Genomic DNA, 18,527 nt, shown 5'->3' with positions numbered 1-18,527 from the left:
GGCGCAGCAGCAACGGCGGCGGCGGCGGCAGTGGTGGCGGCGGCGGCAGAGCGGGCGAGCGCGCGCGAGATCGCGGCGATCCGGAGGGCGGGGGCCGCGCACGGTCCACTCCGGGGCTGTGCGGAGGCGCGGGCTCTGGGCTCCCGGCTCCGGGCGGCGGAAGCGGCGCCTCCAATCAGGCGGCGGGCTCGCGACCCTCGGCGCGCCCGGCCGGTGCTGCCCGCCCCGCGGACTGACTGACGCGCCGGCTCGCCCCCGCCCCCGCGCCCGCCCCCGCCTCGTCTCCGCCGGCTCGGCACAGACTCCGCTTCGCTCCACTCCGCTCTCCTCTCCTCTCCTCCAGCCTCGCCGGGCCCTCTCCCTGCCCGCGGGAGCTCCTCGGCTGCGCGGCGGCAGCGGCCCGCTCCCTAGGCAGCTGCAAGCGACCTCAGAGGCGGCGGCGGCGGAGGCGGCGTCGGGGAGGATGAAGTGCAAGCCGAACCAGACGCGGACCTACGACCCCGAGGGCTTCAAGAAGCGCGCCGCGTGCCTGTGCTTCCGCAGCGAGCGCGAGGACGAGGTGCTGCTGGTGAGCAGCAGCCGCTACCCCGACCGCTGGATCGTGCCGGGAGGGGGCATGGAGCCCGAGGAAGAGCCGGACGGCGCGGCGGTGCGCGAGGTGTATGAGGAGGCGGGAGTCAAGGGGAAGTTGGGCCGCTTGCTGGGCGTCTTCGAGCAGAACCAGGACCGCAAGCACCGGACCTACGTGTTCGTGCTCACCGTCACCGAGCTGCTGGAGGATTGGGAAGACTCGGTCAGCATCGGCAGGAAGCGCGAGTGGTTCAAGATCGAAGATGCCATCAAGGTCCTGCAGTGCCACAAGCCCGTGCACGCCGAGTACCTGGAGAAACTGAAGCTGGGCGGCTCCCCTACTAATGGGAACTCGGCCGCCCCGTCCCCGCCAGAGAGCGAGCCCTAGTATGTACCGCTCCCGCCCGGACTCCTGCCTGTCGCCTCCCCGCACTTGCCTCCTGCTTGCCAGGGGAGCACCTCTCCTGCCCTGTGCGCCCGCCTGCACGGGCAGGAGGGAGGCTTCTTTTGTTTCCTTGGCAGGCAGACCTCTGAATCACGCTTGCAAACTGTCTCGGTTGCCAGGCGCTGTTTGCAGACAATTTGCACGTTTTTCAGATGCTTTTCCAATCGCTTCTTGGTGACACTGTAAAAATCTTGCGGTCAGCCACAGCTGCATGGGATTTTGTGAAAGGTGCCTTAGCTGCTTGCTCTGCTCTTCTCGGAGGGTGTGCGTTTTAGTGTGTGTGTGTGTTCATGTGTGTGTCTGTGTGTGCTTGCGTGCCTATCTGCTTTTTGATGTTTTTGTTTGGATGTTTTTTTTTTTTTCCCCTTTAAACAGCCTTATGTTTTTGTGTGTGGGTGTGTGCGCGCGCTTTTGATGTCAGGCTTCTGTTTTTTGTTTTTCTTTTTTTTTTTTTCTTAGTGGAGCGGCCTTTAGAGTCCTACCAGCTGGTGAGGGGTGTGTGTTCGTGGGCATCTTTTTATGTTTTTTCTTTATTTTCTCATTCACAGCCTTCACACTGAATATGACTGGATGGTGTCTCTTCACCAACATTCTAAATGTGCTCTACAAACCTGTAATAAATATACATGGATGCTGACACTAACTTAAACATTTTATTCTATAGGTTACCTTAAAAAATAACTTACTAAACTTAGAATTGCATATCATCAATTTTCTCAATTGGTACTGTTACATAAATCCATTGAAGTAAAATAGGTGTAGTCATGAAAGTGATACTGTCAAAGAAGTGAGTACAAACCTGCTTACCAAAAACAATTGCTTTTATAAACCAAGCATTTAATTTCATGCCCTCAATAATAATAAATTATTGACCATAGTTTTCACTACTCAGTAATCTCAATCACTGAACAGGCATTCTCAGTAATCGCAGTCTTAAGAGTCTACCCCTATCCAAGAGATATGAATTATTGCTTTATTTATGTATTGTGTACATAAAAATACCTTTTATCCAAAACATGCCACACATATGTTGGAAGTTTAACTACAATATGGCATTCTAGACATAATAACACAGTATCCTATTTTGACTTTTGAACTCTAATTGAGACTGTTGATTTAAGCAGTTTTCATTAGCATCCTATAAACATACATTGTTGCATTCAAAAGTATTTGAATTGATCACTGAGATTTTCTTTGGGATCCACGTAGGTTGTTCATGCAATTTTCAACCTTCCAAATCCTTTCCATTTTCATATTTCATACCAAAAATAATACCAGTGAACACACTTTAAATTCAATTTTATGTAGACAGTTAGATATCCTTCCTGATGTTCAGTCTAGAAAAGTAAAGATTGAAAGCATTTAAATAGAATAATTCCAAGAAATGCAGACCAAGCAGCTGACTCAGAAAGAAGGCAAGTCGTGTCTACATCTTACAGTCTCCAAAGTTGGACCAGCAGCTGGGATTTTTCTCCTTGGTGTGGTTACTTAGTGCCTACACATTTTGTGTGTTGCATGCAATGAAGATGTACAGCTGAAATTTCAATTGATCCCCTTCCCTCCAAGTCCAGAACACTAATGAAAGATAATTAAGACTCTTATACACAATTATAGGAATTTGCTTTCAGCATGTTCTCTTAAAGGGCTGATCCCACTCCCCCCCCACCCCCCACCCCCCACTGGACAAGTGCCTATGCTTATCCTTTAAAAAGCTTGAAGAAGCCATGCTGAAGTGGAAATCATTTTGATATGTTTGATGCAGGCACAAGGTGTATTAGAAACCTATGTTTTGTCAATCAGATCATTTCTGCAAGAAGTAAGGGCTTGAAATGCAGCTACATATAATTCCTTGATCTGGTTTCATTTGAGAGAATTGATGTAAGGCTTTATTTAGAAGCATCAGTAAAACCTGAAGTGGGCAAGAACAAGAACAGGCAGAGTGTAACATAGCAGTATGGGCGGCAGTGCTTCTGGGACACGTGTATTAACAGGCTCTGTCTGGATCTGGCGTTGCTTCTTTCTTTCCTTGCTTCCTGTTGAATGGGGTTCCTTTATAGAAAGAACAATCTCTCCCTCAACAGTTGTTAACTGGGGAAGGGAGCTGAAATTGCTTAGAACCTATACAATACTAACAGCTAGCCAAAGTGTTTTTTTTTTCCCCCAGAGTTCTTTTTGTGGAATATGAACTCCCTGAAGATTAGAACCCAACCTGAATCCAGCCTAACTCCAGGGCCTCAAAAGAGGGGCTAAAATTCGGAGATATTTGTTATTGACTCACACATTAGAAATGTCTACTACCAGTGAATTTCCAAATTTTCTCTTTTAAGCTTTATAACAGACCCAGGGGCCTTTATTTCTTTAGCCTCTCACCCGTGCTTACAGTGGAACTTCAAATGGATAATTCACTGCAAGCTTTTCCAGTAGAAAGGGTTGATGAACCATACTAAATCCTCAGTAAATATTTGTTGTTTAGACTCTACAGGAATGGACAAACCCGTAAAACCTTTATTAATCAGATTATCTTTTTTTAGGTGAATGGAATAAATGTTATTCAGATTTACTTTGAGAGAATCAAGTATGTGAACCCAGTGATGAATGGAATTGTGAAGCACAGGTGAGCTCTTTGACACCCCCAAGGACACAGCTCATCCTATGCTTTTGGACACTTCTTTCCTGGTATTAACAATGGCTACTCTTCAGGTTGTTGCACTACCACTGTATCTGTACAGAATTCTATTTGGCACCTGTGGCCTTTGTGTGCTTTTGTTTGTATTTCCCATCAGATTTGACCGTGAATGCAAAGAACTTGCTTTCTTAGTCTTTTTATATCTAGCATAGATTACTTGATATATGGTAGGCGTCACTGAATATTTGTTTAATATTTTGTAATGATAATGAATGGTGAAACATCCCCCTTCTAATATCTCTAGCATATATGTGGCTTTTGTATTTCAAGGCAGCTGTGAGATAGGAGCAAAAATGTTGTTCATATGTCTGTGTTATCCCAGACATTATGTACCTCCTACATTTGCCAAAATTTTGACCTAAATTTGACTGTGCCTCTTGACATAATTTCTCCTCTATAGAAAATGCAGGAGACAGAGAAACAGTTTACTATATATCAAACAGATGAGATTCTGGAATCTTCAGCCTCCAAGAAAACACAGGACAGATGATCCAGTTTCTTCAGTATATTAGTTAGTCACAAGGATGAAAGGAAAAGGTGGAGGCTGAACCTGTGGGTTGAGAAAGGCTTCAGAGAATGATCAGTTACCTATATGGATCTTATCTTGATCCTGATTTGATCAAACTAGAAATGAGTGAATTTATCAGACAACTAGAATACTTTGAGGATTGGCTGGATATTTTCATGTTGATTATTATAATACTATTGTTATATTGGAATCAAGAATTCTTATCTGCATTCAAATATTTACAGTTGAAATGATATAATGTCTGGGATTTGCTTCAAAATATGTCTTGATATTAAATACACTGGACATAACTCAAACAAGATTGGCGTTTAAGATCGTCTAAGCTGAGTGATAATTAAACGATGTTCATTATATATGTTCATCTCTGCTTTTGTATGTTTGACATTTTCCATAATAAAAAGTTAATCAAAATCATTGGAAATGCCGGAGTCCTTATAATTAATCTAGGATGTAATGTTGGGGAAAAACAATGAGGAGGAAAAAGTTTATAGCTTGGTTTTTAAATATTGGCTCCAGGATACTACTTCTGGTCGAAGATGCCAAATTCACAGAAATAAAAGGTGACATGCCCTGGAATGGCTAGTTACACCCTTGGTATAGACCACTGCTTGGAGTTTTTGTTTGTTATTTTTTTTTATATATACTTTATTCTACTGAAACAGGAACAGTTAAACTTACAACTATTGGAAAATGGTACAACTATTGGAAAATGGTAGTTGTAGTTGATTTTACTATGTTGAGAATAGATTCCGATGCCATTTGCATTCTGGTTCATAGCAACGTGAAGTCAAGGGCAGGGTCTCCAGGGAATAATTTTATAAAAATTCACATTACTCTATTTTAAAAGGTTCTCCAGGAAACACAACTCATTAGTTTTAGATGTGTATGCTGTACACTGTGTCCAATATTTTATTTGAAGGCAGGCAAAACAAGAAAATAAGCAGTTAGGATTCCTGACTGAAGATCATCGTTTGAGTTCTGTAGTGGTTCAGATTCTGCAAAAAACCTGAAGACAATTAGGTCCAAGGTACTAATAAACAGACTAGGGTCCGTCCTGACATTTGGGGGTTAAGGAACAGGAAATGCAGCTCAGGCAACACTGCAGCCTCCTGTCAAGGATGAAGATTTCCTCTGTAGTAGTTAAGTGTTTCTGATCCCAAGAGCAAGGAGATGCCCTGAATCAGCTGTTGTCTGGAAAAGGGGGAGATAAAAGTCTTACCTTGAGGTCTTTCTCATGCTAGCTGGCTAATGCTTTCAGTAACCAGGGTACCCAGTGAGAAAGCATCATGATTTACCTGTGTAACTTGTTTCCAAGTTCAGGTCAATTGATTTGAGAGTTAAAATTTGGAGGCAGCCAGACCCATGGAAAACTTGAGGTGGTGTTAGTGGTAAAAATAGTGCTTTGGGGCTCAATAGGCTGTGGCTCAAAGCTGACTTGACCTGTAATGGCCTGTGTCAGGTTATGTCTGTAGTCTCCCGTTTTCCCATCTGTAAAATGTACCAGGTATTTTTAGTTCATACTTTTGCAAGCCACAAGTGCAGTATACTGGGGTATTCCCTGTACCCACCCTGTTCTGTCGTGTCACAGATCTTAGCCCACTCTTATTAGCCTTAATCAACTGAACTGTAAGGTCTCCTGACTCTGAGACTCAAACTGGGTTCTCCCTTATTCCCAAAGTCTGGAACGTGGTACTCGTGGTGCCTGTTATATTATTTATTTAATAAATTTATATAATTTTATTTATATAAACTTATATATATGTATATATGTATTATATCAATGATTTTGTCAACTAGTATTTGCCAAAGAAATAAATCCCCTAACAGTTCAAAACAACACTGTAACTATATCAGGGATTTGATTTCTAGGAATTAAGAAAGCTGAGACCTTGTAAGACACTATGATCTGTGAGTGTATTTCTCTTTACTCAAGAGAATGCTTTATAAATCATGATTTTATTTTCTTAGAATTTTCCATTCTCTAATACATTTTTTTAACTTCTTAGCTTCACAACGTGTATTATGTGATTTTTTTCATTAGGCACAAAATTAGCCCTACACAGCTGTGTAAGATAACTAACTCCATGATTCTTCATAAGATTGAAGGATGTGGTATTTACTAAATACCCTTGGTTTTTAGTCAGCATAACAACTGCTGAATAGGCACAAAGATGCTAGTTATATTAGCTTAATATATAAGTGACATAGCAATCAGAATGTAGGAACAAGCTCATCATACATACAGTGTCAAGGCCTGACTTACTGGATACAGGAGCCACTTTTAGATGTAATGAGCTTAGGACTTAAAATACTACAAAGGATGAGGCACAGCATTCACAGCTCCTTTGGTTTGTGTCTTAACTATCCTAAAATACAAAGGCCAAATGATGGTGGTTGTAATGCAAAGTGTAGGATACTCTGTTGCAGAGAAGCCACTGTGGAGTGGTTTTACATCCTGCAGCTCCCAGGCCTCATCAGAAACTTTGCTAATGAAAAACTGGTTCATGACAGGCTCCTGGGTGGGGGTGGGGGAGAGAAAGGGGAGTCACTTAAAGCTTTGCATCTTCTATTCCTGAGATGGTTACTACAAGTTGAAGACTCAGATTGTATACAGTAACAAAGATGGTTCACCTGATATAGCCACTTTGAAAATACAGAATGAACTTTAATACAAAATTTGCTTCCAATATGCTATCACATCTAGATCAACCAGGTGCTTGGAGGTTCATTACTTACACAAAGAGTATTTGAGTGGGGGAGTAGGGTGGTTGTGGAGGGGCAGCAGGGTGGGTGTGGAGCTGGGGAGCTTAGAGACCTTTAAAGCTGGCCTGACATTTCTAGAGAAGGGAAGGAGACAGAGTTTTTATTGAGCTTATGCCACAGGACTAGGGTATTGGTTCCAATGCCCAGCTGGCAGTTTGGATGGTGTGGAGCTCTACTGGTCAGCAAAGGAAAGAGCTCTCTGTTTTTATCTTAACTTGTAAGCATGAAGCAAAAGAGACATACGGTTTAGATGCTGTCAGCAGCCAAGCATGTAAAAGACTTTATTATAATTTCTCCTTGATTTTGGTAAGTAAAATATCTGAAAAGCAGTTCCCTTAATTAAATTTGGGATTACAGACCTGCTAGTATAGTGAAAGTGTCATCTGCTAGTATAGTGAAAGTGTCATCTGCTAGTATAGTGAAAGTGTCATCTGCTAGTATAGTGAAAGTGTCATCTGCTAGTATAGTGAAAGTGTCATCTGCTAGTATAGTGAAAGTGTCATCTGCTAGTATAGTGAAAGTGTCATCTGCTAGTATAGTGAAAGTGTCATCTGCTAGTATAGTGAAAGTGTCATCTGCTAGTATAGTGAAAGTGTCATCTGATGACTGGGAGTAGAGTGTTCTCACCCGGCATGTATAAAGCTGGGCATTCTATTGTCGACATTTGAAAAAATAAAGTTCATTACAACAAAGGAAAATGAGTTATTTGATATCAACAATGTCTGAAACTCTGAACCCCCCCCAAAAAAAACCCAAAAAACCCAAAAGCCCTAAAAACAAACAAACAAACACCGAGTGTCTTGATTCAGCCCTGATTTACAATTCAGGCACCTATTGAATTAGCTACAATATGAGAGTTAACTTAAGTTTAATCTTTTTAATTTTTTTCAGGGTCATCCTTGTTAAGTGATGACAAGTTCCTGAGAAAGTGTCTGTGTTCATAATATGCCCCAACTCTTATTTTTCTTCATTCACTTGAACTTAAAGAGGTCTCTAGGTAGACAACGAATTTGGAAAGGGAGTGACTTCATTCAGCACAGAATCTGACAAAAGAACTGAAGATAAGGGTTATCTATTCTCACCAGCTCATCTGATCGGTCACAGGCCCCAGCATCTTCATTCAGTCTTAAAGCAAAAGGTTTGGTAGCTACAGTAACTTGAGAGTACTAATTCTAAGACTTAGTTAAAGCTGTAAATCAGAGGGCTATGTGCTAAGGATCTGTGAAAACCTCTTTGCAGGAAACACTGATATGAAGCCAGCAATCGCCCCTCTAAAGACAAAGAACACTAGTTTTTCGTGTGTGTTAGGTATAAAACAGTAGACTACAAATGGCTCTCAAGGACCAGAACAGATAGGAGAGTAGGGTGCTAAAGCTTCTCCAGTAATGGAGTCTCGAGCAAGCATGGAATTAATAAGAGTTCTTGTAGTATTTACAGCCTTTGCTGAAATGATGAACATTTTTTGTGCAATAATGACATAAATGAGACAGTAGAATTTATAGGTGGATTATATATTGCCTCCAGAAGTGAGAAAGGCCTAAAAGATGTTAGTTTTAATGCAGTGAGGACTAAGAACATCAGTGTCAGGGAGAATGCATCTCCCAGTTTCCCAAATAATTAAGAAATTTAAGGCATTGTGTTACATGTGCACCAAGGGCCCATCCTTTTCATAGGAGCTGCCTTTTTGAGAATTTGTATAGTCAGTTGTTCATATCCAAAAGTTCTGTTTCCATGGTTTTTGCAACAGTGAATCAAAAGTATTTTTAAAAGCTGCACCTGTACCCAACAGGTACAGGGATCTTTTTATCTTGTCATGATTCCTTAAATAGCACACACATAACAACTATTTAACATAGTATTTAAAAATGATTTAAATTAGATGATGGACATAGATTTATATGCAAACAGCATGTCATTTTATATAAGGCATTTGAGCATGTGAGAATACCTCAAGGGAAGAAACAGCGATCCTGGAACCAATTCTCCGTTGATACTGAGGGATAAATGTATGTCCCAGGTATTTTTACAGGATCGTTTCAAACAAGAGTATATATGCTCCTGATCTTATCCACAAAGGGTGCTTGAGATAGAAAAACTGATGATCTACTTTCAGGGTATCTCCCTTTTGGGACAAAACAGAAAACTGTGGCCAAGAGGCTGTTGATATAGGCATTGAACAAGATACAACAACCAAACTTGTATTAATTTGGATTGAGCCCTTAATTTACATATGGGTAATATTATTCCTAGGGGTCTTAATGGGTGAACCCATGGCATTAAGGGTATGATAACCAAGGAAATTCACTCACACAAGTTTAAGAGCTGGAAAAATTGGGCAGTTCAGTGGAAAAATAGTTGAAACAATCCCTTCCTTGCCTAAATAGTTCTTGTATAATGGTTTCAGTCCTTAAAGGTCCTATTTAATTATAGTCTGGGGCACAGTAATTATGTAGTTGAGAAGCAAGTTAACTATGGGCTTCCATTTCTTAAAAACCATTGTATAATGTGAAAGATTTGATCTAATTTTGATTGCTCAGTGAGTCGAAACATCAAAAGAGGGTACATAGAGTCAGGTTTCTTATCAGCTGGTCTAGATACGAGCAGGTAAAGAATGGAGAGAGGTTTAAAGATTTACAGCAGAGATGGCTATGATAGCGTGTACCTCTTATCACAGTACTAGAGAGACTCAGGCAGGTAGATGGTGAGGTGCTAAGGCCATCCAGCATTACATAGCAATAGTCTGTCTCAGAAGGTGCAGACTAACAAAACAGAGCCATAATACCAACCAATACTTTGCAGCAGTCAACCTAATAAAAAGAATGATGAAATTCTTTGTGAGCCTCCCCATCAGAAACCTCAATTTAATTATACCTTGGAGCTTATACCACATCTGTTTTGTTTACTTAGGTAAGGATTACGTAGATAAGACTAGAATCTTAATTTAACTGTAACTTCTAGTAAGGTGTAGTGAGAATTCTGGTTTCTTTAAAAACACAATAATATCATGGGAATCTGTTTTCATTTTAATCCCAGATATGGGATATGTGGCTGGATCACAGCAAGTGACTATTATTTGCCTTAGGCTTTAACAGAGGCATGGTTTTGCCAGTTACAGATAGTTTCTGTGAGTGTGTGACATTTGGAAATCTGGGGACTTTTCAGAGAACATATAAATGCTAGAGCCCTGATAGGGGGTGAGCTGGTTGGCCTGTTAGTGTTGGATTCTGTAAGTTTCAAGTTGTCAAGCAGTGTGCAAAGAGGTGAAGATAAGAAATTAGATATCCTGATTGTAATCAAACTTGCCCAAAGGTACTCAATGCTCCTGATCATCAGGAAGTTGTTTAATGATATCATTGCCCCCTTTACCCTCTATCCTTTCTTTTCTACCTAGTGTTAGGGGGTTTAAAGTGTGGAAGAAGAGGGGTGGAAAATGATGGAAATAAAAAGAACCCACAAAATAGCAGAAGTCAGGCTACAGTAAGGTTACTGAATCCATGTGGATGACAGGTCTCAACTACAGAGTGGAAGATGGACAAAGTGGTTAATCATTTTTGCAAAGGAAGTTTTCTCTGACCATCTAGAGTTGTTTTCTTTCCATAGCCACATAATTGATAGGAAGAAAGCAAGCATTCTATCATTTCTAAGGCTACTAATTTGACTAGCTTCTTATATCCCCTGATGCTTATCATTAAAGGATCCCTTTTTCATGGGTGTTCCTATGGGTCACAAACTGAAATTATGGATCATATGCAATGTTTATCTTCAAAGAGGCAGAGGCTTCATCAGAACTGTCTGTGCACTTAGACTACTACCACATTGTTTTTTCTTGCTACAGGGTAGAACTCTGTATGTAGTCCAGGCTGGAATGGAACTCTGTGTGTAGCCCAGACAGGCCTGGAGCTCTCTATGTAGCCCAGGCTTGTCTGGAACTCTCTATGTAGCCCAGGCTGGTCTATAACAACCCTCCTGCCTCTGTCTCCTAAATTCTGGATTTACAAGTATGAGGCAATATCCCTGACAAAACACTGTTGTTAATTGTGCACTTAGACTACACCACATTGTTTTTTCTTGCTACAGGGTAGAACTCTGTATGTAGCCCAGGCTGGAATGGAACTCTGTGTGTAGCCCAGACAGGCCTAGAGCTCTCTATATAGCCCAGGCTTGTCAGGAACTCTGTATGTAGCCCAGGCTGGTCTGTAACAACCCTTCTGCCTCTGTCTCCTAAATTCTGGATTTACAAGTATGAGGCAATATCCTTGGCAAAACACTGTTGTTAATTGTCTCTTTTTCCCATAAGGGCCGGCAGACATGGTGCTAGAACAGTATCTGAGAGCTTACATCTGATCCAGAAGCAGGAGACAGGGTGGGGGTAGATAGGTAGGTACAGAGAAACATAGAGTCTAATTCTGTAAGTTCTATCACTCTAGAGAATCCTAATACAATGTCCATGTAGATAATATACTATCCTCATTTAAAGGCAGCTCATTGTATATTTACCAGCTTTGCCAGACATATATAGTGCCAAGGTGCGGACAGAAAATCAGAAAATATACAATGATTATGGTGGTTTGAATGAGAATGGCCCCCATACACTCATATGTTTGAATACTTAGTTCTCAGTTGGTAGAACTGATATATATATATATATATATATATGTATATATATATATATATATACATATATATATATATATATGTATATATATGTGTGTGTGTGTGTGTGTGTATGTGTGTATGTGAGTGTGTGTGTGTGTGTGTATGTGTGTATGTGAGTGTGTGTGTATATATATATATGTATATATACATGTGTATGTGTGTGTATGTGTGTGTGTATGTGTGTATGTGAGTGTGTATGTGAGTGTGTATATATATATATATGATTTATTGGGATGACTTACAGAGTATTGTATAACTAAGCCCACAATGGCAGGCTGTGAATGGAAGGTTCAGGAATCCAATAGTGCTTAGTCCCACAAGTAGAATGTGCTGGCAAGGCATGCTACGCACACTCCAGTGAAGTCTGCTTGGCAGGCCAAGAGGCCTGGAAGCACTCACAAGTCAGGGAGATTCAAGGAAACTCAACCTCCTGGAACCAGGCATTCTCATAACCCATATACTCATACCCTATCCCTACGTTAGTCTGGTGTATGGATCCACGTGCTCTCTTTTAGTATTATTTTATTATAAGTGCCTTTAAAGATTGAATTCTGACATAGCTAAGCCTTCACCAGTGTTGCAACACCCTAGAAAATCCTTGAAGCCGACAAACTTGGAATTAAGTAGGAATTCAGTGAGAAGGTTATCTATTCAGTAACATTCAAATTTACTTCTAGTAGAGAGTGTGTAGGCATTACAAAGAACGGAGCTGGAATAGCTCAGGGCTGGTCTGCAGAGTGTTTACTTGGGACAATAGCCAGTCTCACCCAGTCAAGAGAATTCACAATGGCCTATGGAATAGGTGGGTTTACCATGAAAGAGTTAGGGAATTCCCCCCCCCCCCCAGGTTTCTTCACTAGGCCCAAAGAAGCAGCATAATCAGGCATTTCTAAGAACCCCTGGTGGTGGGCTTAACAATAGACTAGCATTATACCTGGCTCCCTTCTTAGTGGCAGCAGCTTAGTCCCCGCCTTCTTTTGATGTATACATTCCTTTTGTATTGTGTCATCTCTCCTGGTTTCTTGTTGCTCTTCTGTATAAAAAGTTTGATGCTCGACTTGAAAAATTACACTCAGATTCTACACACTCTCTCCTGTCATATCTGTTTGTCATTCATTCGTCAACTCCTTCACTCACCTGCAACCAGAGACCCATTCTATACAGACAGGAGACAAAAGGGGCTGCGGCAAAGGCAGGGACAAGCAGGCAAAGAGCAAAAGCTTCTCTCCTCTATGTCCTTATATGGACTTCCAGCAGAGGATATGGTCCAGATTAAAGGTGTGTCTTCTTCCCTCAAGATCTGACCAAAGGTGTGTGTCTTTCTAACTCAAAGGTCCAGACTGAAAGTGGACCAAACAAAACATAGCCCTCTATTTATGGGTTGTTCTTCATTCCAGATGTAGCCAAGTTGACAACCAAGAATAGCCATCACAGACAGTAAAATGATAATTTTGGCCAAAAGCTGTAAGCTCCCTGTGATCTTTATCACACTACTCCCTCCAAAAAGGTGACACCAGGACAAAGAGACCAGGAGATAACAACACAAGTTATGGGGTATTTTTTTCTATTAGGAGTTAAGTGTAGATTCCAGCTCTGTGATCTTAAAACTTCACAGCTTTATCCAGATATGCCTAGAATTGAAAGTCTCATTCAAACTTCCTTTAAATCAGAAAAGAGATCAGAAACTCTGATGACAGCCTTCCGGGAGAGAGAGGGCATATCTCACATTGTCTTGTGTTTATATCACATAGTCTTCTATAACTCCAATTAGTTGTGGTTTAGGTCTTTGTCTATGTGGCAACATACATAGGTATGAAGATGCAATAAAAGAGCTATTCCTTGATGAGTAAAAATCTAAGATGCCAGGCTAGGGGCATGGCTCAGTTGTGAAAGTGCTTGTGTTAGAAGTATGAGGATTTGAGCTAAATCCCTAGTATGTGCCTGATGTAGTGATGTCTTTTCACAGCAATGAAACCAGAAGACAGAAGAGGAAGACTGGAAAATCCCTTAGGCTCACTCACCAGCCACTCTAGCCTAATTGATGAGTTCCAAGCTAATATTATAGGTATTCTGTCAAAAGTGGGTTGGCTGTATTTCTGATAATGACACCTGAAGTGGTTGTACTACAATGTCTACTGGTACATTCACACATGTACACATGTACCTGCAAATTATTTACACAATTCTCCATTTATAAAGGGATGTATTGCCTTTCCTTTTTTGATGAGACTATTCATTCCCAATGTGTTTTGCTGCTTCTTTTCTCTTTAGCCATTTCACTCTGTATAAATGTCAGATTGTGAGATCATCCAATGGAAGGGCTTCAGCTTCTTGGTCTTTTCAAATAGAATTGCCATTACACTGAATGAAATATGGTAGACTTGTCTGTCAAATTAAAATTAATGTTTGCATTGACACTGACAAGAAAAGCCATTCTTCAAACCAAGTTACTATAAATTTATTTTTCTCTGTGTCTTGTGACACTACTTTATCAAGTGTTATGAAAATTATATTATGCGACTGTGGAGTATCTGATGACTAGAAATTGAACTCATTTTTCTTTGTCTAGTCTCACAGTAACTATACCAGTTCTCATTGTGCACTAAAATGTCAAACTAAAATGTAAAGTGCATCATCCCTGTGGCGTTTGCTTCATCTATATGTGATGTGTACTTAATTATTTTGAAAAGTAAATCATGGTAACTCTAAAATCAAATTCCTTGGAAGTTGAATAATATTATTAAACAAACATAAAATTAAAATGTTATTATTTCTATGGCTAGTCCTACACCCAGAACCTTTCTATAGAAAAATCCCTAATGCTAGGGGGCATTTCAAAGTCAGACACACCAGTTCTAAGAGTTGGTACTGCTCAGGGATAAAAGTGCTCTTGATCAAGGCCATTCAATAAACCAGAAAGAACGTGTTCCTGAACAAAGAAATAATTTTAATTTCCCCTACCTCAGTCAGGACAATGAAAGAAAAAAAAATGAGCTAATTTTTGCTTGATTCTTTGACAGCAGAGACATTCAGCTTCTGTTCTGTGAGGATTTAATAGGAATTAGCCACATAGCTCTTCCTATAGAAAAGGGCAACTTTGTAACAAAATAACTGTGAAAAGAACCTGTGGGATTCCAAACTCCCTGTCTTAAGGCACACCTTCCCCAGAGAAACTTCTTAACTAGGCACTTGCAAGAACAGTTGTAACAAAATAATATATATCAGAGGAGAGGTGCAGTATACCTTTTGAGGTTCTAAGACTAAATGGTTCCTAAGATGATATTTTATATGTACAAACAAGTGTAGGAAAGGCGGATTTAGGAGAGAGAAGAAAGCTTAGGGATTGAGCATTATTCATATAATGAAGACTTTTAAAATTTTGCTTTTTAAAATATTGAGATGGGGCTTTAATGAATTCAAAAGCAGAAGCATCAGTGAACACACTGAATGCATTGGTCCACATGAAAACACAACACTTAAAACAGTAAGGTGATAGACAGTAAACTTGTCTTTAAGATGGAGATATTACTTCTGGTTTCCATCTGCTCCTGGAGCTAACCCTATGCCACAGCTCTCTGTACCCAAATCCCCATTGGGATAGAGCTGGACTCCCAGGAGTGCTGACACACAGGCTTACAGGAGGGACAAGTCACAGTCAGAGACAGCAAGACCAGCTAACATCACAGAGAGCCAGATGTTAAAAGGCAAGGGCAAGAATGTACGCAACAGAAACTAAGGCTACTTGGCATCATCAGAACCCAGTTCTTACACCACAGCAACCCCTCGATAGTCCAACGCAAGCAACTCAAGCAAGACTCTGACTTAAAATCACACTTCATGATGATGATAGAGGACTTTTAAAAGGACATAAATAACTCCCTTAAAGAAATACAGGAGAACACAGGTAAACAGCTAGAAGCACTTAAAGAGGTAACACAAAAATCCCTTAAAGAATTACAGGAAAACAAAACCAAACAGGTAAAGGAATTGAACAAAACTATCAAGGATCTAAAAATGGAAATAGAAACAATGAAGAAATCACAAAGGGAGACAACCCTGGTGATAGAAAACCTAGGAAATAGATCAGGAGTCATAGATGCAAGCATCACCAATAGAATATAAGAGATAAAAGAGAGAATCTCAGGTGCAAAAGATACCATAGAAAACATTGACCCAATAGTCAAAGAAAATGCAAAGAGCTCCTAACCCAAAATATTCAGGAAATCCAGGACACAATGAGAAGACCAAACCTAAGGATAATAGATATAGAAGAGATAAAGATTCCCAACTTAAAGGCCAGTAAATATCTTCAACAAAATTATAAAGAAAACTTCCCTAACCTAAAGAAAGAGATGGCCATGAACATACAAGAAGCCTACAGAACTCCAAATAGACTGGGTCAGAAAAGAAATTCTTCCTGTCACATAATAGTCAAAACACCAAATGCACAAAACAAAGAAAAAATATTAAAAGCAGTAAGGGAAAAAGGTCAAGTAACATATAAAGGCAGATCTATCAGAATTACACCAGATTTCTCACCAGAGACTACGAAAGCTAGAAGATCCTGGGCAGATGTTATACAGACCCTAAGAGAACACAAATGCCAGCCCAGGCTACTATACCTAGCAAAACTCTCAATTACCGTAGATGGAGAAACCAAAATATTCCATGATAAAACCAAAATTACACAAAATCTCTCTACAAACCCAACCCTACAATGGATAATAGATGGAAAAGTCTAACACAAGGTGGGAAACTACACTATATAAAAAGCAAGAAAGTAATCTTCTTTCAACAAACCCAAAAGAAGATAGCCACACAAACATAATCTACCTCTAACAACAAAAATAACAGGAAGCACCAATCACTATTTCTTAATATCTCTTTAACATCAATGAATTCAATTCCCCAATAAAAAGACATAGACTAACAGACTAGATATCTAATAAATACAAAAACTCAAGAGGTTAGACGCCAGAGAACCAAATAACCCAATAAAAATGGGGAACAGAGCTAAACAGAGAATTCTCAACTGAGGAAACTCAAATGGCTAAGAAGCACCTAAAGAAATATTCAATATCCTTAGTCATCAGGGAAATGCAAATCAAAACAACCCTGAGATTCCACCTCACACCAGTCAGAACTACCTGAGGACCCAGCTGTACCACTCCTCTGCATATACCCAGAAGTTGCTCCAAGGTGTAATAAGGACACATGCTACACTATACTTATAGCAGCCTTATTTATAATAGCTAGAATCTGGAAACAACCCAGATGTCTTTCAACAGAGGAATGGATAAAGAAAATGTGGTACATTTACAGAATGGAGTACTACTCAGCTATTAAAAACAATGACTTCACAAAGTTCACAGGCAAATGGATGGATCTAGAAAATATCATCTTGAGTGAGGTAACTCAGTCACAAAAGAAAACACATGGTATGTACTCACTGATAAAGGGATATTAGGCAAAAAGCGTGGAATACCCACAATACAACGCAGGGGCCACTTGAAGCTCAAGAGGAATGAAAACCAAAGAGTAGATACTTCAGTCCTACTTAGAATGGGGAACAATATACTCAAGGGACGTTAAGGGTGGGAGGAGGAACTTGGAAGGAAGAGAGGAGGCAGAGGGGGAAAAGAGGGACAGAATTAGGTATGGGAGGAGATGGAGAAGGTGTACAGAGGGTCATGAAATTGATCAGAGGTGTGTAGCAATGGAGGACAGGGAACTGGGGATAGCAACTAGAAAGTCCCAGATGCCAGGAAGGCAAGAGCCTCCCAGGACCCCATGGGGATGACATCAGCTGAAATAATCCATAAAAGGGAGGGAGAACCTATTGAGACCATATCCAGAAGTTGGGAATGATTCCTCCCACACCCTTCCAGGTTGAGGGATGGGGCCACCCACCCATCTCCAAAATGTTAACCCAGAGTTGCTCTTGTCTTAAGGAAATACAGGGACAAAGAGTGGATCAGAGATTGAAGGATAGACCATCCAGAGACTGCCCCACCTGGGGATCCATCCCACATGCAGACACCAAACACAGACACTATTGCTGATGCCAAGAAGTGCTTGCTGACAGTAGCCTGATACAGCTGCCTCCTGAGAGGCTCTGCCAGATCCTGACCAATACAGATGTGGATACTCGCAGATAACCATCGGATTAAGCACAGGGACCCCAATGGAGGAGTTAGGGGAAGGACTGAAGGGGTCTTATATAGCATCAATGGGAGGGAAGGCCCTTGGTCCTGTGAAGTCTTGATGCCCCAGTGTAGAGGAATTGTAGGGTGTTGAGGCAGGAGTGGGTCAGTAGGTGGGGGATCACTCTCATAGAAGCCGAGTAAAGGGGTGGGATATGGGTTTTACAGGGGAAAACCGGAAAAAGGGATAACATTTGAACTGTAAACAAATAAAATACCCAATTAAAAAAAAAGATGGAGATATCTTATTACTGAAGAAAGAAAGGTTCTGAAAAAAAGGTAAGACACATAGAAGGAAACTGTACCTAACTTTTTGTGAAGTACTTCATATGTGTTCTCTCTCTCAGGTCTCAGAGATCATTTTAAAGAAAAGAATGTTATCCTCATTTTATGAATGAAAAATTTAAGACCCATACAAGGTTTTTTTCTTTCCCATTCAAACTTACAGCTATTTTGTTACAGTGACAATAATTATACTCCACCATTTGCCCATTTTCTTTCCTGTTTTAAAAATCACAGCTTTCTAATGTTTATATTCATTTCCTAACATTTTCTAGCCCATTCTTTCCCTGACTTCTTAGGTCTCTAGATATACACTGATAAATCTTTTAAATATGATAAACATTTAGAAATACATATGTGTTGTTAGTCTATGTTAGGGCTTAGGATGCCTCC

General features: G+C 40.5%; 1 protein-coding gene across 2 annotated transcripts; it reads left to right on the top strand.

The window, feature by feature from the left end:
• Positions 1-281: 281 nt before the first annotated feature.
• LOC110287040 (diphosphoinositol polyphosphate phosphohydrolase 3-alpha) lies at positions 282-4,651 on the top strand. 2 transcript variants are annotated; one of them, XM_085838305.1, is made up of 2 exons: positions 282-957; positions 3,547-4,651. In XM_085838305.1, coding segments are annotated over exons 1-2 (495 nt in total). In that variant the 5' UTR covers positions 282-463; the 3' UTR covers positions 3,548-4,651. The 2 variants fall into 2 exon arrangements, with proteins under 2 accessions (XP_085694431.1, XP_029329354.2); XM_029473494.2 differs by lacking the exon at positions 3,547-4,651 and having other exon boundaries at positions 282-958.
• Positions 4,652-18,527: the final 13,876 nt, after the last annotated feature.

Source organism: Mus caroli, unplaced genomic scaffold (assembly GCF_978045245.1).
Source record: "Mus caroli unplaced genomic scaffold, Mus_caroli_1 scaffold_5, whole genome shotgun sequence".
Lineage (NCBI taxonomy): Eukaryota > Metazoa > Chordata > Mammalia > Rodentia > Muridae > Mus > Mus caroli.
Note: the sequence above shows the minus strand (reverse complement) of the source record. Positions and strands in the feature narration are given on the sequence as shown.